Here is a 24150-nt window from a genome sequence, read left to right as displayed (position 1 = left end):
CAGAAGGAAACAGCAAGGCACTCCAGTATTCTTGCCTGGAGAATCCTATAAACAGAGGAGCCTAGCGTGCTAAAGACCATAGGGTCGCATAGAGTCCGATACGACTGAAGTGACTTAGCAAGCACGCACACAAAGAGCTTAGTCCAGTACCCGGCGCCTGGTTAGTCCTCCGTAAATAAAGGCTAATGTTATTATTAATGCAAAGGCAGCTTTAAGGGCGATTAACTGGGCAACACAGTGAGAAGTGGGTTGAATTGGGAAGGACTTGCCCAGGACCTTGTACACAGTAGCTACTCAGGAAACACTGAACAGAATTGCATTCTCTGCTAGGCATCGGGCATGCAGGGGTATGGTTTCTGCCGTTTGTAAGCTCATGGTCCACAGGGAGTCAGGTAAGTACCAAAGTTGGTGGGGAGAGGATGCAGACATAAATTCTTCAGATTATCTTCACTTCAACTGTTCCCTGCCAGAAGCGACGCGGGGGCCACGAGGGGCAGAATCCCCTCGCAGAAGCTCCCAGGGTTTAGCGAACCGCGGGTAAGACTAGAGTTAAGCCAGGACCCCGGGCGGAGAAGAAAAATTACGCAGGCGCAGTGCGGCTGCCGGGGCTCACCTGTCCCAGAGTGGGCGGAGCTAAACCGGGAGCGGAGCCGGAGGCCGGGCGGGCGCGATGACGTCAGGGCTCGGCGCCGGAGAGCAATCGCGTCCCGGAAGTGGCGGCGGAGGGGAAGGCGGAGGAGGGTCTCAGTCTTACGACTTCAGAGCGGCCTTGGGAAGAGGTTCGTCGTCGGGGTGGGGCGGGCCTGAGGAAACGCTCCGGGGTCCAGTGGCCCTATCAAGTGCCTCCTGGCCGTCCCCGCCCCCTCCCCATCAACGCAGCGACCGGGTAGGTGAGGTGCCACCCCCTCCCCACCCTGGTGCGTCTGCCAACTGTGCGGAGTTGGGCGCCAGAACGCCACGGGGGCCACCACCTGCTGGCCCAGGGACCTTGGGTGTGGCCTTCTCTGGTTTGGTCCTCTGGGCCGCGTCAGCCTCCCTGACCTGCAGAGATGATGGCCCGGCCCCTGCCGGGGCAGACTTGCTTCACCTCCTCCCGTGCTCCTCGCGCCCGCCCTGGGTCCTAGCTCCGCCTGCGGGGACTTCAGGTTCCTGATGGCCCCTTTGTCACCCTCCCCTTCAAACACCCGCTTCCCCCCCGCCGTCCCAGATCGAAGCCCCTACCCTTGGACTCCCTATTGTTGCTGTGCGCCAAGGCTCTGCCTCCTTGTTTACTTAAACTTAGCGTTTCGGTAGAGTTTGAGATTAGGAAAGAGAATGAGAGCGCCTGTGGCTCTCCGCATCCGAGAAGGAAGGGAATGGAGTGTTGTGGAAGGTAATGACGGCCGCGTGGGGTGCAGGAGGAGAAAAGGGGAGGAGGGTAACGGGCAGGGTTGGTTCAGGAAGTTGTTGGTAACTGAAGGGAGCGGGGGAAAGGTTAGAGGTTGGATCCGGGCAGAAGAAAGCTCTGGGTTCCTGGAGGATGAGCAGTTGATTCCTTCATTCCGCGAGCATTTATTGCATGCCCACTGTGTGCATAAACAGTGGAAGACAGTCTCTAACCTGGTGGAAGTCAAGGTTAAGAGGGATGACTGGCAAGAAAGCACGGAGTTTTGCTTTGGTGTGATAAGTGCCGTTAGGGGTGAGTACATGGTCTTTTGTGAGCATGGTAGGGTCTCCCAGTCCAGACTGGGGATGTTGGCAAAGTCTTCTCAGAGCCAAAGAGTGATGCTTCAGCTGATACCTGAAGGATGAATAGGAATTAACTAGGGAAAAAGTGGAAGAACATTTCAGGACATCGTTTCTCTTGAGACCCCAGGCTGCCTCCCACCGGTAGCCATGTGTGTTTGGTCTTTATTGCTTATACTCTTGATTGATCTGTGGAGGAAAAGAACAGTAGATGGAGAGTCAGAAGAGCAGGATTTTATACAGTTGACCCGTGAACAATGCAGGGGTTGGGTGCTGACTGCGAAGTCAAAAACCAGAGTATGACTTACAGTAGGCCCTCCTGCCATTCCTCCGTATCCACCATTCAACCAACTGCAGATCATTTAGAACTGTAGTATTTACTATTAAAAAAAAATCTGTATATAAGTGGATCCGTGCAGTTCAAACCCATGTTTTCAGGGGTCAGCTGTCTCTGGGTAACTCACTTCGCCTTGCTGAATGTCTTTCTCTGTGAAATGGGCTTTCCCCCTGTAGCCCTGCCTATCTTATAGGTTTGTTATGGCACCACATGAAATAATGCAGGTAGAAATGTGTTGAGCATTGGAAGTGCAGTGCAAATGTCAGGAATTCTTATGATTACAGGATGCAGACCTCAGAGCGAGAGGGCTGTGGACCGGAGGTGAGCCCCAGCACGGTCCCCGAGGCTACCCTGGAGTCTCTACCTGTTCCTACCAAGTTGCCGGCATTTGATCTGTTCAACTTGGTTCTGTCCTACAAGCGGCTTGAGGTCTACCTGGAACCCCTGAAGGACGCCGGCGATGGGGTCCGGTATTTGCTCAGGTACAGATTTTATTTAGAGTTACTCTAACCTGCTGGGCCTTTTGCCTTCCTGCTTTTAGTTGCACTGGCCACTTAGGCAGTGGCTGGGCTGTCCTTTCTGCCCTGCTGAGGAGCAGTTCTGGGAGGTCTACTGGGCCTCTGGGCTTATTCTTGGTCCACCCCGTATCTCAGACCCAACCCAGGAGAGGCAGGCACTGGGAACCATCTGGTCTTTCACCAGAGTTTCTTCTTTGTGGCTGGATAAGCTCGTATCCCAGGACTGCTACCTAGCCTTGACCATTGGGCCTTCTAGCTGAAGCATGCTTTTTTCTTTTTCCTTCTCTCCCAATATTAGCATAATTTATATTAAAATTAGGATGCAAACAAGTATCTATGAATAAACAGGTACTATTTTCACTAATCCTTTAGGCTTATGGCTCTCAAAATTTTTTGTTCCTATTCTGCTTTGATTTTCATCCTCGGTAAGTTTTTTCTCCTTTCAGCTCACTTTATTTCTTTTGTTAAAGTGTTTAAAATTACAAATACATGCAATTCTGCTCCCAAAACACTTCTGCTTGTCTCTAAATAATAATGCTTAAAAAAAAATAACATCATACCGAACAAAATTAACAATATGATTCCTTGATATCACCCTATACCCAGTTCATATTCACATTTCCTCAGTTGCCCCAAGAATGTCATCTACCATTGTTTTGGCCCAATCAGGCTCCAAACCAGGGCCATGCATTCTGTGCAGTTATTATGTCCCTTAGATCTTTCTTGTTGAAATGGTCTTCATGACACTGATGTGCTGGAGGCTCAGCTGAGTGTGCTGGAGAATTTCCTACCTAGATTTGTCTGGTTGATGTTTCTTCCTGGTGCAGACTGGAGGTTAAATTTAAAAGTTGGAGTAGATTCAAGTGAAAAAAAAATAAAGTTTTTTTTTTTTTTTGCAAAGGTCTTGTGTTCTTAATATTGCATGGTAATGGGAGTCACATAAAACCAGCTTGTCCTAAAGAGCAGTCGTTCTTCATCTAGAGCCTGTGCGTGGCGCTGTAGGGGTTATTGACTCTCCTGAACCTGCCTGTAAAGTTGTGCAGGCACATGTGTGTATTTCTAGGGAGAAGGTCATCAGATTCTAGTAAAGACCTTCAACCAGCTCAGATGCCTGAGAGAGACAGGTTGGAGACAGGGCGAGTAGAGTTGGGTTAATTTCTCGAGGTGCTACAGAGTATTCATTCTTAACCTCAGTCTGGAAATAATTGGAACTTTATTTTTAACTCTGTCCAAGGCCCCCCGTTTCTCTTGTTTGCCCCAGAACTCCTTTAATTTATGGCATTATCCCTAGAGATGAGCTGTCAGGGTTCCAGAGCAACATTCTCTACTTTTAGATGACTGTGCTGTCAACGTAAGGGGTAGGGAGGTGGTGTCAGAAGGGGCCGGCTTTGTAATTCCATCATGACCAGCTAGCTGCGATGAACTGTGGTCTTCCTCAGGGGAGTGTGTGGGCTTCACAGGGCTATGCTGTCTTGTGTTTTCTACTGTGTATATGTGCGTGCACCTGTGCACACAAGCATGGGTATGTATATACCTGCATGTATGTGTATGTGTGTTTTGCCTTTTTGTGGCAAAGTGCAAAAGTTAAATATATCCTTAAAAAAATATCTATATATCTATATATATATCTCCTGCCCTTTTCCTATTCTGGCACAGGTCTATCAGCACTTCTTGGCACTAATGTGTTAGGATTTTTCCATTTTATGAAGTTAGAAATCTGAGGATGTGGTGGGATTGAAAAAGTTGGCTGGGGGAGGAGCACTGGGCCTAAAAAGCCCCCAGGAGCTGTGGCCTCCGAGCCGCTGGGAGATGGAGCACTGGTCTGTGAAAGTGGCTGTCAGGTTCGTTTGTGTGTTTGGTTGTTCTTTCTCAGTAAAGAGGATTTGACTTTGAAGAAGGACCTAATCTTGAGCTTCTTTGAGGTCTGAAGCCTGGAGCCGCAGTTGATTTTTAAGACTTCTCTCTTCTGGGATCGGCTACTCCAGTAAGTGGGTCTCCATGAACAGAGTGTCAATAAAGACATCAGATAGAATGGAAGAAGCGGGGAATTCCCTCGTGGTCCAGTGGTTAAGACTCTGCACTTCTGCAGAAGGCATGGGTTCAATCCCTGGGGGTGGAGGAATTAAGAAATCACGTGTTGCTCGGGCGTGGCCAAAAGAAATCTTTTTTGTTTTTTAATTAAAAAAAAAAAAAGGCTTTAAATGAAAGTGACCTCAGTGGCTGTGTAATGTTTTTATTTCTGAGATGGGATTGGCCTTAGACCTGACTTTTAATTTGCTTTTGCTCTGGTAGAGCAAGTAGATGGGTCTGAGGTCTAATTAGGGTGGTGTAAGTTGGAGTGTTTGCAATTTTAAGACGAAGAGAAAGGTTATTTCACTCCCTTACTCATAACTCTCATTAAAAAATAAAAGCAGCTCATAAATTAGTTAACCTCATTTTGTAACTGTGAAATACCCCAATTAGAGCAAAAGAACATGCATTGAAGTTCTGAATACATTGCAACTTAGCTGTTGATTCTTATATTTGCCTTTCTCCTCTGAGGGCTCACCTTATATACACTGATACTGCTCTTTAGAATGTAGGTGTCAGTGGCTTTGTTATTACATCTGTGCTCCCTTTATCCTATTAAATGTGCTTTATCAAGGACTAAGCCAGCGGCATTTGCTTGAACTCAGTACCCTCACTCTGATTTTCTTTCCTCTGTCTTTGGGGGCTTCTGTGTTGCCGTTTGGTGGTGGTGGAAGCCGGGTCTGTGTTTGGTTCTGAGAGTTCCAGTTCACTTCGGGCATGTTTGCTGAGAGAATGCTAATCCTAGTTTGTCTTCATTTTTTATATATTGAAATCTTTATAATTTTCATTCCTTTGGAATTAATGTATGTTTAAAACTCACAGAAAGAAGAGAAAATGGCAGATAAGGTCAAAGAAATCCTTCACATTTGTTCACTCAATTTTCATGTTAGATGAATCTTATGCAGGAGGTGTATGTTCCTTTAAAATTAAAAAAAGAATATATTGCATACCAACTCTATCTCAGTAAATACAAAGAATAAAGGAAACCTTTAAAGAAGAATGTCATTGACACCTCTTAAAGAGAATAAAACCTTACACAACACAGGTTAAACAGAGTTATAACATTAAGAGATAATTTTATAAATTCTTCCTCCTCTTTCGGTTTCCAGAGGCTACCTTTTCTCACCCTGGGGCCTGGGGTGTGACCTCAGGTCTCTCTCCCGGTCGCCTGTCCAAGTGAGAGGCCCACTTTTCATTTCTTCCTGACTGTCTGAGTTACCTCTGAGCTCCCGGGCCTCCTCTTGCTCCTGGTTGGGAAGACCTGGCTGGAGGGGCAGCTGCCTTCAGTGACCAGGACTCTCTGTATTGCAGGTTCAGTTCAGTTCAGTCGTGTCTGACTCTTTGCAACCCCATGGATTGCAGCACGCCAGGCTTCCCTGTCCATCGCCAACTCCCAGAGCTTGCTCATGTCCATAAAGTCGGTGATGCCATCCAACCATCTCATTTTCTATCATCCCCTTCTCCTCCTGCCTTCAATCTTTCCCAGCATCAGGGTCTTTTCTAAGGAGTCAGTTCTTTGCATTAGGTGACCAAAGGATTGGAGCTTCAGCATCAGTCCTTCCAATGAATATCCAGGACTGATTTCCTTTAGGATGGACTGGTTTGATCTTGCAGTCCAAGGAACTCTCAAGAGTCTTCTCCAACACCATGGTTCAGAAGCATCAATTCTTCAGCGCTCAGCCTTCTTTATGGTCCAACTCTCACATCCATACATGACTACTGGAAAAAACCATAGGTTTGAGTAGACCGTCCTTTGTCAGCAAAGTAATGTCTCTGCTTATTAATATGCTGTCTAGGTTGGTCATAGCTTTTCTTCCAAGGAGCAAGCGTCTTTTAATTTCATGGCTGCAGTCACCATCTGCAGTGATTTTGGAGCCCAAGAAAATAAAGTCTGTCACTGTTTTCATTGTTTCCCCATCTATTTGCCATGAAGTAATGGGGACCGGGTGCCCTGATCTTAGTTTTTTGAATGTTGAGTTTTAATCCAGCTTTTTCACTCTCTTCTTTCACTTTCATCAAGAGGCTCTTTAGTTCTTCTCCGCTTTTTGCCATAAGGGTGGTGTCATCTGCGTATCTGAGGTTATTGATATTTCTCCCAGCAATCTTGATTCCAGCTTGTGCTTCATCCAGCCTGGCATTTTGCATGATGTACTCTGCACATAAGTTAAATAAACAGGGTGACAATATACAGCCTTGTGTTGCAGGTGGCAGACGCCATTGTGTTCCTTGCTGACCTGCCTGGGCCTCAACGTCTTGTTCCTCACCTTGAACGAGGGTAAGAACTGCTTCCAGGGCTTTTTGTGAATGAAGGTGGAGAGGAATTCTGAGAATTGGCCCTGTATGAGGGAGCTCCTTGTTCCACTGTGGGATCAGCCTCTCTCCGTGTCTGCTCAGTGTCAGGACACAGGCTCCTGAGAGACCCACCTGGGGCTAGAATCCTGACTGGGCCACTGGTGTGACATCAGAAGTTCTTTAATCTGTCTCTTAAGGCCTAATCATCCTCATCTCTGAATGGGGTTTCCCTGTGGCTCAAATAGTAAAGAATCTGCCTGCAATGCAGGAGACCTGGATTCAGTCCCTGGAGAAGGAAATGGCAACCCATTCCAGTATTATTCTTGCCTGGTGAATTTCATGAACGGAGGAGCCTGGCAGGCTATAGTCCATGGGGTCACAAAGAGTCGGACATGACTGAGGGATGAAATTTCATTTTCTCTGAAGGGGGATAATAGAAGTGCTTTCCTCAGAGGGTAGTTGTGAAGTACGAGATAATCTATGTGTAACACTTAACACAGTTAAAATAAGCAGCCAGTACATTATAGCTATTATTATTGTTTCCTCTGGACTAAATGCATTGACCTTTTCCCAGTTTGGTTTCCGGGGTCAGCTGAGGACATGACCTGGGGTGAAGGTACTAGGAAGGTGAACTGATGAGGCATTTTTGCCTGTTGATTTTCTCTGGCTCAGCAAGTGAGCCTGGTGGGGTCTGCCAGGCAGCCAACAGCAGTGAGGGGTTTGTAGCCTGCAGCCTTTGAGGTCGGTGTGTGGACAGGTAGGTAGCTGGAGGGGTCCTGGGTAGTGATGTCTCCTGGGGACCTTTTATGAAAAGGCATGCTGTGACCCAGCCCTTTTGGTTAGAACTGGCAGATGGCTGCAGAAAAAGCCAAGCCCATCAAGGGAAGTGAGTAAAGGGCCTGGGATGGAATGTTCTGAGGAGCTGGGTCCTATCTTCATGCCTTTGTTCTATTGAATTCCCATTTCTCAAGTGTCTCCTTTGCTTCCTGTGGTTTCAGTGAGCTGAAGAATAAACCCATTTCACATAAGACCTCATCTTCTGTGTCTTAAGCGTCTTAGTAGGACGCTTTTCCACCTCACTGAAACTCAGATATCCTTCTTAAGCTGTTAGATTTTTCTGAATATATTTCCACAGAAAAATTAGTTCAGGTGACAGATACTTAATTACTTTGTACCCACTGCTCTGTTAGCTTGCTTCCATGTTAACATGGAAGAAGTTTCTTCCTTGGATTTTATTTTTGCCTCAACATTTCTCGATCCAAAGTGGTCAGTGGTGTCCTAAATGCCAGTGGAAGGCTTCCAGTCAGCCCCTGTGACCCAAAGGTCAGAATGTCAGACATCGGGAGCTCCCCATGGCCAGATCCCGGGCACGAGCTACCTGCTGTGTGCTGTGTACTAGTAGAGGGGTTTTTAATATTTTTGAAAGGGTCTGGGGCTACGGCAGTGACCAGATGGGGAAAGTCCTAGCCCTTGGGGCCTACCTTCACAGAGAGGCCAACAGCCATGCCTGTAGTCTGCCTTGTGGTGGTTAGTTCTGTGAGGAAAACTAAAGCTGGGTTAAGAGGCTGGGGGGTGAGTGGGGAGATGCTGTTTCATACCAGGTGATCTGGGGCGGGCTCTTTTGGGGAGAGGCCTGGAGGAGGTGAGGGAGCGAGCACGTGGACATCTGGGTGGGTGGCGGCTCCTGGCACTGCTGTTTGCTTATCTGCAGTGTTGTTGCTCCCACAGGTGCCTGGTACTCAGTGGGCGCCCTGATGATTTCAGTGCCTGCCCTACTGGGCTACCTTCAGGAGGGCTGCCGGGCACGGCTGTCCGAGTCTGAGCTGATGAGGAGGAAGTACCACAGCGTGAGGCAGGAGGACCTGCAGAGAGTTCGCCTGTCTCGCCCCGAGGCCGTAGCTGAGGTGAAGAGCTTGTGAGTATGGAAGGGGCCGGGAGGTAAGGGATGGTGACAGTACCAGTCCCACCACACTGAGTGTTTGCTGGGCACCGGACATTGTTTAAGGCAAAACGTGGATGTTATTTCCTTTGGTCTTTGTCAGAGTTCTGGGAGATGGCTACTATGGTTGACCTCCATTGATGAAGGAGGAAAAAGGCAAGTGACCAAGCTGGGATGGGAAGCCAGATCTAGCTGATTCCACAGTTTAGGGTCTTGACTGAGCACATGCACGCATGAGCCACTGCCCGGGTTCAAATCCCAGCTCCTCCAGTGTGACTCTGGGCAGGTCACTCAGGTTTGTTGTCTGTTAAATGAGATAAGTATAGGCCTACGTCCTAGGTGGTTGTGAAGACTAACTGGGCGTCTGGTACCCAGCAAGTGTTCAGTTAAATATTAGTCATCGTCACTGCACTGTGGTTTACACATTTAGGAGGAACTTCCTAAATGTGACAGAGCTGGAGCTCCTGAGGAAGCACCTTCAGACTGTTGGCAGACAACAGCTGTAGCAGCTTCAGTGGCTCCCGTGACACACAGCAGGGGTTCTCATCTCTTCCTGGGCAGCAGAGACATCTGTGGAGCTCAAAAAAAATTATAAACAAGTGGAGGGCTGGGCTCCTCTGAAGAAATTCTGAGTCAGTTACCTGTGGGGGCGGGGGTGCTGCATATCTGCAGTTTTTCAAAAAACCTTTTTCCTTTGAAATGATTTTAAACTTACGGAAGAGTCCTAGGAATGGTGCAAAGAGCTCTCATCGACCTTTACCCAGTAGATCACTTATTAATGTTCTGCCACATTGGCTTCATCTGTCTCCCTACACTAAGACGTAATTTTTTTCTTCCTGAACCATTTGAAAGTAAATCACAGACATCTTGTCTGTTTGCCCCAAACACTTCAGTATATATTTTCTAAGAACAAGGACATTCTCTTCTATCTCCACAGTCCTGTAATCAGATTTTGGGAATTTAACATTGATAACATTAGCATTAGTGCCATTATCTAATAACTGTTCATGATCAAATTTTGCCAGTTGTACTAATAAGGTCTTTTATATAAATTTCTCCTGATCTGGGCTCCAGTCCAGACTCTTACGTGACATTTAGATTTTAGTCTCCTGTGACCTGGAATAGTTCCTTAGTCTTTGTTTCTCATGACCTTGACATTTTAAAATAGAACAAGTTTATTATTTTGTAGAACTTGCCTTCTCTTTGGGTAGTTTGGTTCTTCACGATTGGATTCAGGTTTTGCATCTTTGGCAGAAATGTGACGTTGTCATTGTATCATATCAAGAGGTACATGATGTCACTGTTATGGGGGATACTAACTTTGATTAGTTTGGTGAAAGTTTCTCCACTGTAAAGTGACTATTTATTTTAGCCTCTAGAGTTAGTAATCTGAGTGGGGTACTTTGAGACTTCTTTGGGTAACTTGTTCCTCGTCAGACACTCACCCACTGCATTGAAACCCATGTTGGGTCTTGCTTTTATCAGTTTATCACTGTGATGGCTGCACAGGTGATCTCCTAAGTGTCATTATTACCTGACATTCTGTAAGAAAGAGCTTTTCCTTCTGATTATCTATATGAATGCAGGATTTTAAAATTTTATTCAATGGGTTATAATCCCTTACTGTGATTATTAATTTTGATCTCATTTTGTCCTCAGTTTGGGCTTTCCTGATAGCTCAATTGGTAAAGAATCCACCTGTAATGTAGGAGACCCTGGTTCGATTCCTGGGTCGGGAAGATCTGTTGGAGAAGGGATAGACTACCCACTCCAGTATTCTTGGGCTTCCCTTGTGGCTCAGCTGGTAAAGAATCTGCCTGCAATGAGGGAGACCTGGGTTCGATTCCTGTGTTGGGAAGATCCCCTGGAGAAGGGAAAGGCTACCCATTCCAGTATTCTATCCAGGAGAATTCCATGGACTGTATAGTCTATGGGGTTGATAAGAGTCGGATATGACTGAGCAACTTTCACTTTTTATATTTTATGATACAGTGGTGGTTTAGTTGCTAAGTAATGTCCTACTCTTGCGACCCCATAAACTGTAGCCTGCCAGGCTCCTCTGTCTCTAGGATTCTCCAGGTAAGAATACTGGAGTGGGTTGCCATTTCCTTCTACAGGGTCTTCCCGACCCAGGGATCGAACCTGGGTTTCCTGTGTTGCAGGCAGATTTTTTACCAACTGAGGTATGAGGGAAACCCTGTGATACAGTAGAATGTTCAAATTCATCTTCCACATTCCCTGCCTTGCTCTAGAATCAGCCATTTCTCCAAGGAGCCCTTCAGAAACCAAGATCTGGGTGCTCATTGCACAAACATGCTCTCTTTGCTTTTGATGGGGTGGGGGATCCATTTCAAAACACTCTTCAGGTCAGTCTACCTGAAACCCTGGGTGGAAACACATTGCTGTGCATCCTGGCATCCGTCTTCACAGCTCCAGTGCATCTGGGAGGTGGCACCCTGCTCCTCATGGTATAGAGGAAAACTGCATCCTTGAAAAAGTTAAGTAACTGGCCCAACACCAACAGCTAGGAAGAGACCAAAGCCGGAACCTCAGCAAGTTTTCCAAGAAGGGGCCTGAGATGTATGAAGTTTCCCCGAATTCCCTGACCCTTCCAAGGGGTTTGAAGGGACTGGCTGAACCTAGGTAGCTGTGCCTGCGAAGTCCTGGGCCCTGCTGCCCTGGAGCTCTGTTAGGCCACATAGGCGGGTGAGGCAGGGTACACAGCGTGCACAAGCCCCTGTGTTGTGTCTGCAGCTTGATCCAGCTGGAGGCCCTCCTGAGCCGCCTGTGCGGCACCTGCGAAGCCGCCTACCGCGTGCTGCACTGGGAGAACCCCGCTGTGTCCTCACAGTGAGTGCCCCTCTGTTCCCACCGCCCCTGCCCTGAGGGCCCCAGGCAAAGACAGCTGCCTAAGAGCCCCCTGTCGCCCTAGCTCAGGGGAAAAGAGCCCTCTAGGCTCTTGTGTGCAGATCAGCACGTAGGCTTGTGGGCTTTAACGCCCTGCTTTGGTTTAACACCTTCTTTGCGCACTATGCTCAAAATATTTTAATAATAGAAAAATAACTCACCATGTAATCTCCCACCCTGGTATAGCAGCCGATCTCATGTTTGGATTGCCTGCTAGAGTTTGTCATAGGCACGTGGTGTCTATAGCTCAGAGTGTAGGTGAGACTCCTTTTTTTTTTTCACACTTATTGTACTATATAATTGGTTTTCCATGTTGCTACATAGCTTTAGGAATTACTTGTAATACCACACCAATATAGATAGTGATTATACTGTAATTTATGAAATTATATATTATACATCCTGTTGTGTATTTAGTCAGTTTCTACTTTTAATTACTAACCCTGTAGTGCACATTTTATGGGTTTAACTTTAGTCTTTTGAAACTTTTTTCCTTAAAATAAATTCTAGGATGGAACTATTGGATCAAGTGAAATGAATGTTTTTGAGGCTCTTCGTGTGTGATACTCACATTCGTGTGTGATACTCACAGCGACTCGTGCTTGTTTAGCCTCTCCTGGTGCCAGACACTGTGCTCAGTGCTCTCCATGGTACCGGCTCCAAATCTGTCTTGTTCCAGACTTCAGAGTCTAGATCCTGAGGAGTGATGTGTGTTAAACCCACTTAGGTGGCCCTATCCTCAGCCACCACTGCGGCCTCTAGGTGTCACTTGTGACCTGTTGGTGGTTGTAAACCCTTTCTCCCCACTTTATGTTCCCCTTGTTTGATTAGCAGATCTTGTCAGCATATTAACTGTTCCCAGAGCTACTTTTTGCCCAGACTCTCCTGTGGGTATGCCCTAAACCAGTTTGCTTCTGATCTTATGAATTTCTGATCCTGTGGTTCCTCTCTGTCGGTCCAGGTTCTATGGGGCTCTCCTGGGCACGGTTTGCATGCTGTATCTTCTGCCTCTGTGCTGGGTCCTTGCCCTTTTAAACAGCACACTCTTTCTGGGGAATGTGGAGTTCTTCCGAGGTAAGCCCAGGAGAACCGGGCAGAGATGGGGTCCGGGCTGATCATGTGTTTGCTGTGCCTGCCACCAGGGGGCAGCACCACCCCAGAGTCCTGCCTTGGAGAGGGAGGTGGGACCCAGGGGAGGCTGCTACTAGGGGTCCCTTTCCCTTCCCCAGGCAGATGAATCGCTGCCCACGTGATACGGTGGCTTCTGGGAGACGAGGGAGGGAGATTTTCCCAGTGTTGCCACCCACCTCCAGGGTGCAGTCCCCCAGGAATCACTGCCTTGTCTCTGTGTAATCCCAGAGTACCCGTCTGCCGTCTGGTTTCCGAAGCAGTGAGGTGGTCTGGAGAGGCCTTGAGTCGCAGATGCCTGGGCCTGTACATATGTTTGGGTGATTGCTATGCTTGTTTTCTTCCCTGTGGTTGGAAATTAATTATAGAAGCCATGATTTATCGGGCACTTAACTGCATTTAATCTCTCTTTAACAATCTCCTGGGGTAGGTGTTGGTATATCTGTCTTGTTTATGAGGCTTAGGTTAGGTAACTTGTTCAGGCTTAGGATGGTGACCGTTTCCTGCAGCAGAGCGTGGGTGCTGGAGGAGGCAGCCAGGTGCAGTGGTGGGTATCCCCAGAACACCACTCATTCCATCCTGTTTCTGTCTTCCGCCCCATTCTCCTCACCCTGGGCAGTGGTGTCTGAATATAGGGCATCTCTGCAGCGGCGGATGAACCCCAAGCAGGAAGAGAGTGCCTTTGAGAGCCCGCCACCATCAGATGCTGGGGGGAAGGGCGCTCTGGTGGACTGCACTCCTGCACCCACGCCCACAGAGGTGAGCACCCCTAACTGCCCGGGCAGAGTCTGGTGTGGGCAGGCTGCCTGGCCTCCCTATTACCAGCCTGTTCATACTGTATAGCTCCTGGGCTGGCCTCTTCCTTCCCAGGCCCGCCTCCTCTGAAGTGCTTAATAGTAATAACTGTGGTAATAAGGGCTATGCTATGCTTTATTGAGTGTTTACTCTGCTGTTCAAGTACTTTATAGACCCATGAGGTGCAGGATATTTCTGAGAATGAGATTATTCTCCTCGTAGAAGAGAAGGCTGAGGCACAGAGTGGTTGTCCGCAGTCGGCGGGGTCGGGAGCCAGACCCCGCCCTATGGTTCCAGAGCTCTGCTCTCAAGCACCATGTTCTGCAGCCACTGTCGGTCCTTTCGTGGCCTTGGTGCCTCTCTCTGTCCTGCTCGGTTGGAGACTGCTCTCTTTCCCCTGACTTCCTTCTTGCCGGCAGCTGTGCCATTTCCTCTGAGGCGTGAACCGCTGTTTTGAGAAACCTAGATGCTGGCTCTGGGGAGGTGGCCTCTCCCCGGGGGCAGGGCTGTCACTGCTCTGACTGTTGAAGGGTGTCTCTTCCCAGGACCTCACGCCGGGCAGTGTGGAGGAGGCGGAGGAGGCCGAGCCTGACGAGGAGTTTAAGGATGCAATTGAGGTGGGTGGTCTTCCCCGGCACCCCCAGCTGACCAGCTCAGAAGTTGGGTGGTCCTGGCGCCGTGTGGCTTCTCACATTCCAAGTCTGGGCTTTGAGAGTTCTCTTACGTCCAAGTGAGAAGGTGAAATGTGCCCTGCGCTCAGACCCACTGGTTGAAAGGCTGCCACCGAACGTCTGCCCGTCCTCTTGCTGACCTTGGCGTCTGTCCTGGGTGCCCAGGGCGGGGGTGGCTCTGCAGGCCTCTGGGAAGCGCCCTGCTAGGGGAGGTGGGCCGTTTACTGCCTTGGCTGGAGACTGTGGGCCTGGCGCCTTTGATGTGGGGCAGGCAGAGTTGGAGGAGGGCATTGCCCCGGTCTCTTCTGAAGGATGAGGTCCGTCAGATGTCCCTTTGAGGGGTGAGAATGGGAGGCTGAAGAAAGCAGTTGCATGGCCAAGTGCTGGGTTGGAGAAAGTTCAACAGTCTGCCTGGTTTTAGGACAATGGTTCACACTGGTAGTTTGCAGAAGTGTTTTATTTGGCACGCAAAGCTTTAATTTTTTAGCCGATATTTAAAAATTGGAGAGACTATAGTAAAAACTCTGAATTTTTCAGTTTTTCTAAAAACTCAGCAGCTCTGGGAGCCCTGAGTCTGCAGTGGTCAGTGTAGCTGAGGAGAGACTGTCTGCTTCAGAGAAGTCACATAATCCGCACCGATTCCTGTCATCCCTGGTCACGGAGTCCTGGTGGCATTCGCCATTTATTGTCATGTTTGCTCTATGGCTTTTTTTAAATAGGAGGAATTCACTCTTTATGACTCTTGTGAAGTGGGGGATGCAGGAAATGGAGGTCTTGGACGTTTCCTCCAGGCCTACGGTTTTCACCCAGCTGGCTGTTACTGTAGCCTCATCCGCATGGGCGTTTCCATTTTCCACTGCTGAGATTTCTCCAAAACCTGAATGTACGACTGTGGACTCTTAAGTTGTGACTCTTGAGTACACAGCTTCTCCCCGGCTGATTGATGTTGGGATCCTTAACGGGGTCTCTGTTAACTTCGCCCTTCAGTACGTGCTCAGAGTCAGTGTGGTAGCACTCCCGTGCTTCCTTTCGCTTGGGGAACCCCTCCCGGCACCTTCCTTCTTGCTATCTTCTCTCTGTTTTCTTTTCTTCTCCCCCGCACCTTGGGAGGCAGGAGACCCACTTGGTGGTGCTGGTAAGTAGGAGCCTTGGTGAGGTGGGCAGGGGCTGAGGGGGTTGAGGAAGGGTGGCTGAGCCGAGCTCGCCACGCCTCGTGGGGTTCGCCACGCATGCAGGTCCCAGAGCTCTGTCAGGAGGGGACAGGACTGGAAGGAGCTGTTCCCGCAGGAGGATGACGAGGGGGCCCCGTGCCCGGCAGAGGACGAGCTGGTCCTGCAGGACAACGGCTTCCTGAGCAAGAACGAGGTGCTGCGCAGCAAGGTGTCGCGGCTCACTGAGCGGCTCCGCAAGCGGTACCCGACCAACAACTATGGTATGCCGGGGGAGGGCGGGTTGGAGGTGTCCTGGCCATGGGGCAGAGGTGCGGCGTTCTGAGGAGGAGAGCTGTGTCCATGGCACCCTAGGGAGGTAGCACAGGCACAGCGGGGCTGCGAGGGAGGGAGCACGGGTTCCTTCTGGCGTCTCTCCTCATTACTTCTTGTGGGAAGATGAGTTCAGTTCTGGAAGCGCTCCTCTGGGACCACGGGGCAGTGTGGTCCTGAGGCAGGTGGAGCCATGGCAGGCGGTGGAGCGTGCGGCTGAGTGAGGGGTCTGAGTGTCTAGGTAACCCCATTGCTGCCAGGTGACCTTAAGCAAATTATTTCACTTCCCCGTGCCTCAGTTTTCCTTCTGTAAAAGGGGACTGTTGCTGAAGCTCCAATACTTTGACCACCTGATGAAAAGAGCTGACTTATTAGAAAAGACCCTGATGCTGGAAAAGGTTGAAGGCAAAAGAAGGGGGCGGCAGAGAATGAGATGGTTGGATGGCATCACCAACTCAGTGGACACGAATGTTAGCAAACTCTGGGAGATGGTGAAGGATGGGGAAGTCTGGCGTGCTGTAGTCCATAGGGTCGCAAAGAGTCGGACGTGACTGAAGACGCGACTGAACGACTAAACAATGACAAAAGGAAATAGTACAAGTTCTTATCTCACAGGGTTGCTGTGGGTCTCAAGAGAGATAATGCTTATGAAGTGCTGGCACATTGCTGGCTGGTTCATAGTGAGTGCTTCATAAGGGCTGCTTTTATCACGGGAGGCCCTGGTCTTTCCCTCAGGTGCCTAGGCACTTGTCTGGATCTTTCCAGTCTGATTGGAAGCAAATGGAAGGAAACACTGTCTTCTGGGGATGATAGAGCCCCGGCTTCCCTTCTCCCCAGCCAAGTCCATAGATTGGCCAGTCCTCATTATACTGACTGAGGGGTGGATCCAAGAATGTGACCTTGGAGAAAGGTGGACTTGATTGTCCTCGAAGCTTGGAGGGACTTCTCTGATGGCTCAGATGGTAAAGAATCTGCCTGCGATGCAGGAGACCCAGATTTGATCCCTGGATCAGGAGAGTCCCCTGGAGAAGGAAGTGGCAACCCACTCCAAGATTCTTGCCTGGGAAATCCTATGGACAGAGGAGCCCAGAGGGCTCTGGTCCATGAAGTTGCAAAGAGTCAGACACACTGAGCTGACTAACAAGCTTGGAAGCCTGGCTCTGATCAGAAGAGCGTGAGCCAAGCCAGATGAAGTTATAGCTGGAGCCTGGACGACTGGAGACTCGGGTCTCCCTGGTCCTGAAGCAGAGCCTTGCTTCTGCCTGTTGTCAGCAGACAGGGAGGAGGATGGGCTGGCTGTGCCATGAGGTCTGGTGGGAGAGAGTTCCGAGGAAGCCCGTGGGGTTTATCGTGAGGTATTTGACCTGGGCGCTCCAGGGCCTGCCTTCCTGCTCCTGCAGCGACCAGGGCAGTTGACTCCTGAGCGTTAGACATCCTGGGACACCCTGTTTCTTTCTGCTCTGCGAATGCCTCCAGGCATTCAGGATCCCTTCCTTTCATTTGTGATGGTTGCTGACTGCTGCCGATCGCTCTGTGTCCAGTGCACTTTCACATACGCCGTCTCACTTAGTCCTTAGAAGCAGCCAGGCTTCAGAAGTCCCAGATGACATTACACCAGACTTAATGCTCTTGTTCTGGCAAACCATACTTTTATATCTGTGAGTTTTAAATAAAGCCCCTTAGATGCTCCCATTTTACAGGTGAGGAACCTGAGGTTGAAAAGAGTGACTTGGCCAGTCTTCAGCCAGCACGCGGTTGAGCTGTAACTCAGATCCACCTTATCTGATCTCACTCACTTCTTTCTAGCTCACCATCTTCCCTTTGCCCTGGTGTCTGAAGTGCCCCAGTTTTATGCCTATCCCATTTCTGTATTTGGCTTTTGGTTCAGATAATCCCTACCGAGATGGGTGAAGTGTTGTCAGGTTCCCACGAGGATGGCGAAGCCAGAAGACAGTTATTCTCCTAAGCCCCACTTAGCCCTCCACTCTTAGGACTGCTTGCTGTCCCTCCCTTGAGGCATCGTCGGGCTCTTGGCTGTGAGGGCAGGTATAGCAGCTCTGTTCTGGGGTCTGTGTCCTGAAGGGCTGGGTGAGTGAGCTGCTCTGGGGGCCGTTCTGTTTTGGCTGCCAGTGGAGGGAGGGGGGTCCACGGGAGGAGTGAGGAGGGCAGGCTGCTCATGAGCCTCTCCGTGGCCTCCAAGTGGGGGAGTCCTACTGGGAAGAGCCCACTCTGTCCTGGAGGCTCTGTGCCCGTCGCCCTGGCAATGGTCTCAGGCTCCTCTGCTCTCTCTGCCCCTGGGGCATCTCACATGATGAATCAGGACCTCTGCTAAAAACAGGCAGGAAGAATTGGTAGGTCTTGGCAAGGAATAGGGGTGCTCTCCACATGCCTGCCTGAGCTGGTGTCAGCATGCAGAACTGGCCCTGGCCCCAGCCCTGTGTGGTGCGTGGCTGTTTTGTTAGCCCACGTGACTGCCTTGGGGTGCTTGGCCCTGGTACTCCTTACAGTTGAGAGGGGCCAGAGTGCCAGTCTGTGACCCAACTCTTTCCTCCCAGCCCACGCTGCTTGCTGAGGGGAGGCAGAGGTGGGCTGCCTTGCCCTGATTTTTAGTGTTGGGAGCAGAGTCCCAGAGCAGCCTGTTTGCTGGGGTGGCGCCACCCGCTGGCGGTGTGCCGAGCTCTTCTGTGTCCTTTGCTCTGCCTGGGTCGTGGGCTGACTGACAGCAACAGCATCTGCCTTACACCCACTGGTGTCAGCTTTCTCCCTGCTCGAGCTAGGTCCCTGTCCTCCAATGCAGGCAGTGTGTCCCCATTTAGTGAGAGCTATGGGGGACTCTGGCTGGACAGCCCGAATCTCTTTGGGCCTTTGTGTGAGGATGAGGCCTGGTGCTCTGTGCCTGGCCAGACAGGTGGTCCTGGAGGCCTGGCCATGTACCCTGAACCTAGTAATTGCTTTGATCGGATCATCGGAGGCCTGCAGGCCCCAAGTTGTAGAAATGTCCTTCAGTAGTCTTGTCTCCTTCCGGGTTTTTCCAGGACCCAGCCCAGCTCCCTTCCCTCCCACAGCCTTTGGCTGGGCTCTCTGGTCCCCTGTTGTGAACACCCTCCTGCCTCATCTGGACCCCAGCCTTTTCTCCCCTGGCTCAGTGACCCCCATCTGCATGGAGATTTCTGTGCTGAATTGTGGTCAGTATTTCTGGCGGCGCCCTTGGGACTTCCTTGTTCTCATCAGGAGCTTGTTCTCATCAGTTTCTGCTTCAGGAGCTTGTTGGAAGTCATAATGGCCCAGCGTGGCCTTTCCTCCCCTCCATCCTTTTGGGTTTTTTCTTTTGGCTGCGTGTATGCCCTTCATCAGACTGTGTCATTGTCGCAGCCCACCTTTCCCTTCTTTAATTTTCCTGCAAGCATGGGTGGGCAGCGAGCACAGCTTCTGTTAAGTCCCTTTGCCCTGATGTAGTATCTGAAGGCATGATTGGGGGAGTTCCCTGGCGGTCCAGTGGTTAGGCCTCCACACTTCCACTGCGGCGCACGGGTTCAGTTCCTAAACAGGGAGCTAGGATCCTGCATACTGTGCGATATGGCCAGGAAAGGGGAAAAGAAAGGGCAGTCCTCTCTTCCCCATCTTCATCTCTTCTTGCACCCCCGTTGCCTCCTCCCAGCTGTTTTCTAAGTTGCTGTTGCTTCTTCTGCTTAAAACCTGATCTGAAACCTTGTGGTCCTGTTGTATCTGGTCGCTTAGGCAGGATCTCTTCCCCTGGTGGTATCCACCCTGGCCTGCCCACCACACACGTGCCTGCACCTCTTGCCCTGTGAGTCTTCTTGGTTGGCACCTGGTTCTGAACTTCACCTCTTGTCCTGCAAGGCTTCTTGGTTGGCACCTGGTTCTGAACTTTACCTCTTGCCCTGCAAGTCTTGGTTGGCACTTGGTTCTGAACTTCTGTCCTAGAATCTTCAGATGACAGGAAGCAGGAGTCTGGTGTTCAGGAGGTGTTTCTCCCTCTAGCTGTGGGCAGAGTGTTTGTAAGAAGATACTTTGGAAGGGATCGTGTCAGGCGGGTTTCATCTGAGATCATCGGAGCGATGCCTGTTGTCAGGTCCCTCCCACCTTGGTGTCATTTCAGGGGGAGGTTCTGCTGGATGCTCTTCTATTTGGGCTGGACCTGCAGGTGGGGGTGGAGGTCTCTAAACCCCGGGTGGGAGCAGGGGCGGCAGCTGTGTGTAGTCTGGGACATTGGTTTTTCCTGCGTGGTTTGAACCTCTCCTCTGGCTGTGGACTTTGCTCTTTGCTGCCAGCCAAGGAGCTGGGCTGGGTTGGTGCCCGTAGTGTCCCCGTGAAGAAGACCCAGGAGCAGGTGAGAGTTGAGACGTTTGGACTGGGTCAGAGCTGAGCTGCTGCCTCTGTTTCTCAGGGAGCTGTACAGGCTGCTCGGCCACCTTCTCAGTGCTGAAGAAGAGGGTAAGTCTCCTCGAGGGTGCTTTTGCTGGGGACTCGGGATGAGTTGTAGGGGAGTAGTGCCGTGTCACAGATGAAGTCTGACTCGTTGGGCCACGTTAGGCCTGGGGTCTGGTCGGACGGTTACTCGAAGGAGCAGGTTTCCCCTCCCTTGTGTCCACGCCTTCACCAGCCTTCCTGTGGGATGTCCCTTCTGGTCTTAGTCCTGCCCTGCTCAGGCACTGCCCTACTCGTAGAGTTGTCCCCAGTGTCTGGGGGTGGGGATCGGAGACTGACCTTGGCTCTCATCCGCAGCGGAACTGCAGTAACTGTGGAAACATCTTCTGCTCTCGGTGCTGCTCCTTCAAGGTGCCCAGGTCCTCCATGGGGGCCACAGGTGAGTGGTGCAGGCTGGGGGTCGAGGTCTGCCTCCCTCTTCTAAGAGGGGTGCTGCATGTGGGAAGGAGCCAGGGTCAGTGAGAGGTCCAGGGAACTCGGGGTTTCCTCCATCTCCCATTAAGGAAGGAAAAATGGAAATATTTGCTGCATGGACAAGAGCATATGTATATAATGTATCTGAATTATGAAGTCCAGTAGTGAATACCAGTGACCACTTCACTGCAATTAGAAGATAGAACGTGATCAGCCTCACCCGGCTCCCCAGCTCCACGCCTGCCTTCCCCAGGGAGACCACAGTCCTCAGTCTCATGCTTTTTATTTTATTAAAAACATTATCAAGGCAATGAGAAAGAGACTAATTTCTTTTCCTTCTATAAAAGCCATACATACTCATTGTAAACAAAAGAAAAAACCAAAGAAAGGAAGACATTCCTAATCTATTTCAGAAAGAATTGTTAGGTGTGGACCCGTCTGGGTCATTAATGCCATCACACATGGGATAAATTCATATGCATGTGCTTAAAAAAAAGGGAGCATGTATTACAGACTGCTTTGTAATATGTTACAATGTTAAATTGAATGTGTTTATTTTTTCATTCTTCTGGTCATGCTAGTAACATATGCTTATTCTAGAAGATTTGGAAATTACTATACAGAAGAAGAAGGAAGAGAAAAATAATCTTGTAATCTTACCACCCAGAGATAATAACCACTGTTAAAACATTTTGGAAAATTTTATCCTGGTATTTTATTTTAAAAAGCATTTTAAAAGTTATTCTTTTGGTGCCAAAATAATGTCTAACGCATAGAATATCTGGGAGAGGCTTGCTGTTGGCATGGTCACTCTCGGAACCCCCAGGTCCCGTGGAAAGAGAAGTTTCTGAGGGCGAGTGCGTGAGCTGGGACAGTGAGCTTGTAGGCGGGGGGAGGGTGGTCTGTGTGGGGCTTGGGGTGGGGTGGAGTGGGATGGGGAGGTGGTTCCAGTTGGAGGGGCAATGAGCCAGAGGGCATGAGGAAGCATCTCACCAAGTTCTTCCTCCTTTTCAGCCCCTGAAGCCCAGAGAGAGACTGTGTTTGTGTGTGCCTCGTGTAACCAGACCTTGAGCAAGTGAGAAGAGGGGCCAGGGTCCAAGAGGCCGCCTGTCCCCGGGGCCAGCAGTAGACCCCGCTCTCCCCACCCTTAGCCTTGGGCATATGTGGTCTGAATGCTAGGTAGGCCTTGCCTCCCTGCCCCCGCTGTCTGCATCCGGGTTCTGGAGCAGTCCTTCACTCCTGCGGATGGCCAGTAGTGGTTGCTCCTCCACCAGGACTGGCATGTTTGCCCTGCTCTGTTCTGGGTGTTAGGGAACTCAGGGCTGGGTGGGAAATAGAAGTTAGAGGGCAGCAGTGAGCCAGGCCTGATCTGGACTGGTCTTCTGGCATCCCTGCATGCCTGGAGTTCTCTGAGGCTGGAGGTCAGAGGTTGGGAAAAGCGCTTCTTGCCCCGCTGGGTGCTAGGCCAGGCCCTTGCCTGCCCAGAGCCTGCAGAAGGGCGTGCACCGTGTCCCAGTTCTGCTGTTGGAGTATTCCTGCAGGCCTCAGGAGCTCTTCGTTTCCCCGCCAGAGGGCATGGCCAGGGCTGTCAAGACCAAAAGTACTTCTAGAAGCAAGGTCAGAGTTCCCAGATTCTCTCAGAGGAGGGCCTGGCAGAACCCTTCAGTGTTAAGCAGAGCAAAACACGGGGAGCCGCAGCAGCTCAGAGGCCTCAGCCCCACCTCGCAGAGACCCTGGCTTACAGTCTCAGCCCACATGTTATCCTAGTGTTTTCAGCTCTGCCGGGAAGATGCTGGGCACTCAGTCATTCCTGCTCCCCATTTTCAGAGCCTTGGCCACCCTCCTCTGGCCTAGAGCTACCGCTTCCCTCACTGGCCCCTCGTCCCTTGGAGTGAGTGTGAGGCCAGGTAAGCTCAGCAGAGGTCCTGAAGCCCTTGACCTCTGGGGGCCTGGGAAGTGTGGGGTCTCGCTAGGCTGGTCTCAGATTCCAGGGCTGATCTGTAGTAGGGCAGCCTCAGTTACGGGATAAGGCCACCTGGAGTGCCCATCCCGTCTGCAACAGTTTTGTCTTCACCCTGGACTCTTAAGGGCTCAGTGTCTCTCCCTAAGCCATGAGCGGGCTCAGGCACCCCTTCCTTCCCCAGGAGCTTCCTTGCCTTTTTGAAGTATTTATTTATTTATTGCATGATTCCCGGGAACATGGGGCACAGGGAATGGGATCAGGAAGATGGGGGCCCTCTCCTGCCCTAGGGTTCTCCCCTGGACTCATGGGCTGCCTGGGACTCAGAGCCTGGGAGGTGGAGACGTTTCTATACTCTCAGCTGGGATGTGAGGAGGCAGGCTGGGAGTCAGGGCTCATCCTAGGCCAGCTTTCTTTCCCGGCCAGCCAGTCTAGGAGCCAGGGGCCTGCCCCATGCCCAGAGGGGCAAATCCCTGGGGAGCCAGGCAGGCCTTGGTAGACCCCCTTCCTCAAGCTCCTTGGTCCTGTTGAGATATGAGTTAAGTGCTCATGCTTTATTTACACTGGAGAGGAACTACAAGGATGTCTTTGTATATGGAGAATTGTCAATAAAAAGGCCTCAAGCTTCCTATGTTTTCGTTCTGGTCCTTGCCTGCCCCCTCTCCCTGAGGCTAGAGAGCCAGGTGCCCCCCAGTGCTGGCCAGGTTTGCAGGCCTGGGCTGTGTCTTCAGGACGGGGCGGAGGGGCCACGGAGGCTGAGGTCGTGTGTGAGCTGGGGTTGGAGGAAAGCTGTGCCTTGCGCAGGAGGTGCTCAGCGAGATGCCTGTCGGATTGACTTGAGGTGCCGTCTTGTGACCACATTGTGAGGGCCAGGGCTTGGGGTTAGGACCAGGACTCAGTAAATGCTAAGCCACACAGGCTTTAGAATGGAAAGATTTTAGCTAATCCCTCTGAGAAAGCAGGAAAGGATCAGCTCTGGGGGAGGCTGAGAACCAGCCAGAAAGAGGATTGGCTGTGAGATGGGAAGTGGGAGCAGTGCTCTAGGGGTAGGGGGTTGGTAGGGGGGTGTTTGTTTGCTGGGCACCAGGCACCACGAGAGGCACTTCATACACATTATTTCATTTAATCCTTAAGATGGCCCTATGAGGTAGGTTCTGTTTTTCTTCCCATTTTACAGAGGAAGAAATTGAGGCCCAGGGAAGTTAAGTGGTGGCTGCAAAAGGTTTGGCGTGGAATCTTGCAGAGTGGTGTCTTCAGACCGTAGGCCTGAGGCAGTAAAGGAGGGGGCAGAGGGACTCTGCCTTGGGGTCGAGGTCAGGTTGCAGCCACATCCTCATGACCCCGTGCACGTGCACCTTGGATGGCGATGCCTGGGGAGTCCTTGCACTGAGGCCTCGGTCTGGGCCCTCCCCCTGGTATGGCAGAGCCCCAGCAGCTCCCAAGGAGCCCCAGGAGGCAGGGAAG

At 50.7% G+C, this 24150-nt stretch overlaps 1 protein-coding gene across 7 annotated transcripts; it reads left to right on the top strand.

Moving 5' to 3' along the window:
• Positions 1-675: 675 nt before the first annotated feature.
• Positions 676-23317, top strand: ZFYVE27 (zinc finger FYVE-type containing 27). 7 transcript variants are annotated; one of them, XM_070363862.1, is made up of 13 exons: positions 676-779; positions 2347-2544; positions 6855-6925; positions 8671-8857; positions 11636-11731; positions 12750-12862; positions 13536-13675; positions 14257-14328; positions 15497-15517; positions 15670-15814; positions 20272-20318; positions 20610-20691; positions 21741-23317. In XM_070363862.1, exons 2-13 carry the CDS (start codon positions 2348-2350, stop codon positions 21803-21805), a joined length of 1236 nt encoding a protein of 411 aa, XP_070219963.1. In that variant the 5' UTR covers positions 676-779; position 2347; the 3' UTR covers positions 21806-23317. The 7 variants fall into 7 exon arrangements, with proteins under 7 accessions (XP_070219963.1, XP_070219962.1, XP_070219961.1 ...); XM_070363861.1 differs by having other exon boundaries at positions 683-890; XM_070363860.1 differs by having other exon boundaries at positions 684-886.
• The last annotated feature ends 833 nt before the right edge of the window (positions 23318-24150 follow it).

This window comes from Bos mutus, chromosome 26 (genome assembly GCF_027580195.1).
Source record: "Bos mutus isolate GX-2022 chromosome 26, NWIPB_WYAK_1.1, whole genome shotgun sequence".
Classification (NCBI taxonomy): Eukaryota; Metazoa; Chordata; class Mammalia; order Artiodactyla; family Bovidae; genus Bos; species Bos mutus.
This window is presented reverse-complemented; position numbering and strand designations above follow the sequence as displayed.

Bases quoted from the DNA above. Each gene is read 5' to 3' on its own strand.
- ZFYVE27 (XM_070363857.1), top strand. The intron at 2,545-6,854 runs GTACAGATTTTA...CTTGTGTTGCAG, and splicing joins GGGGTCCGGTATTTGCTCAG to GTGGCAGACGCCATTGTGTT. The intron at 13,676-14,256 runs GTGAGCACCCCT...GTCTCTTCCCAG, and splicing joins CTGCACCCACGCCCACAGAG to GACCTCACGCCGGGCAGTGT.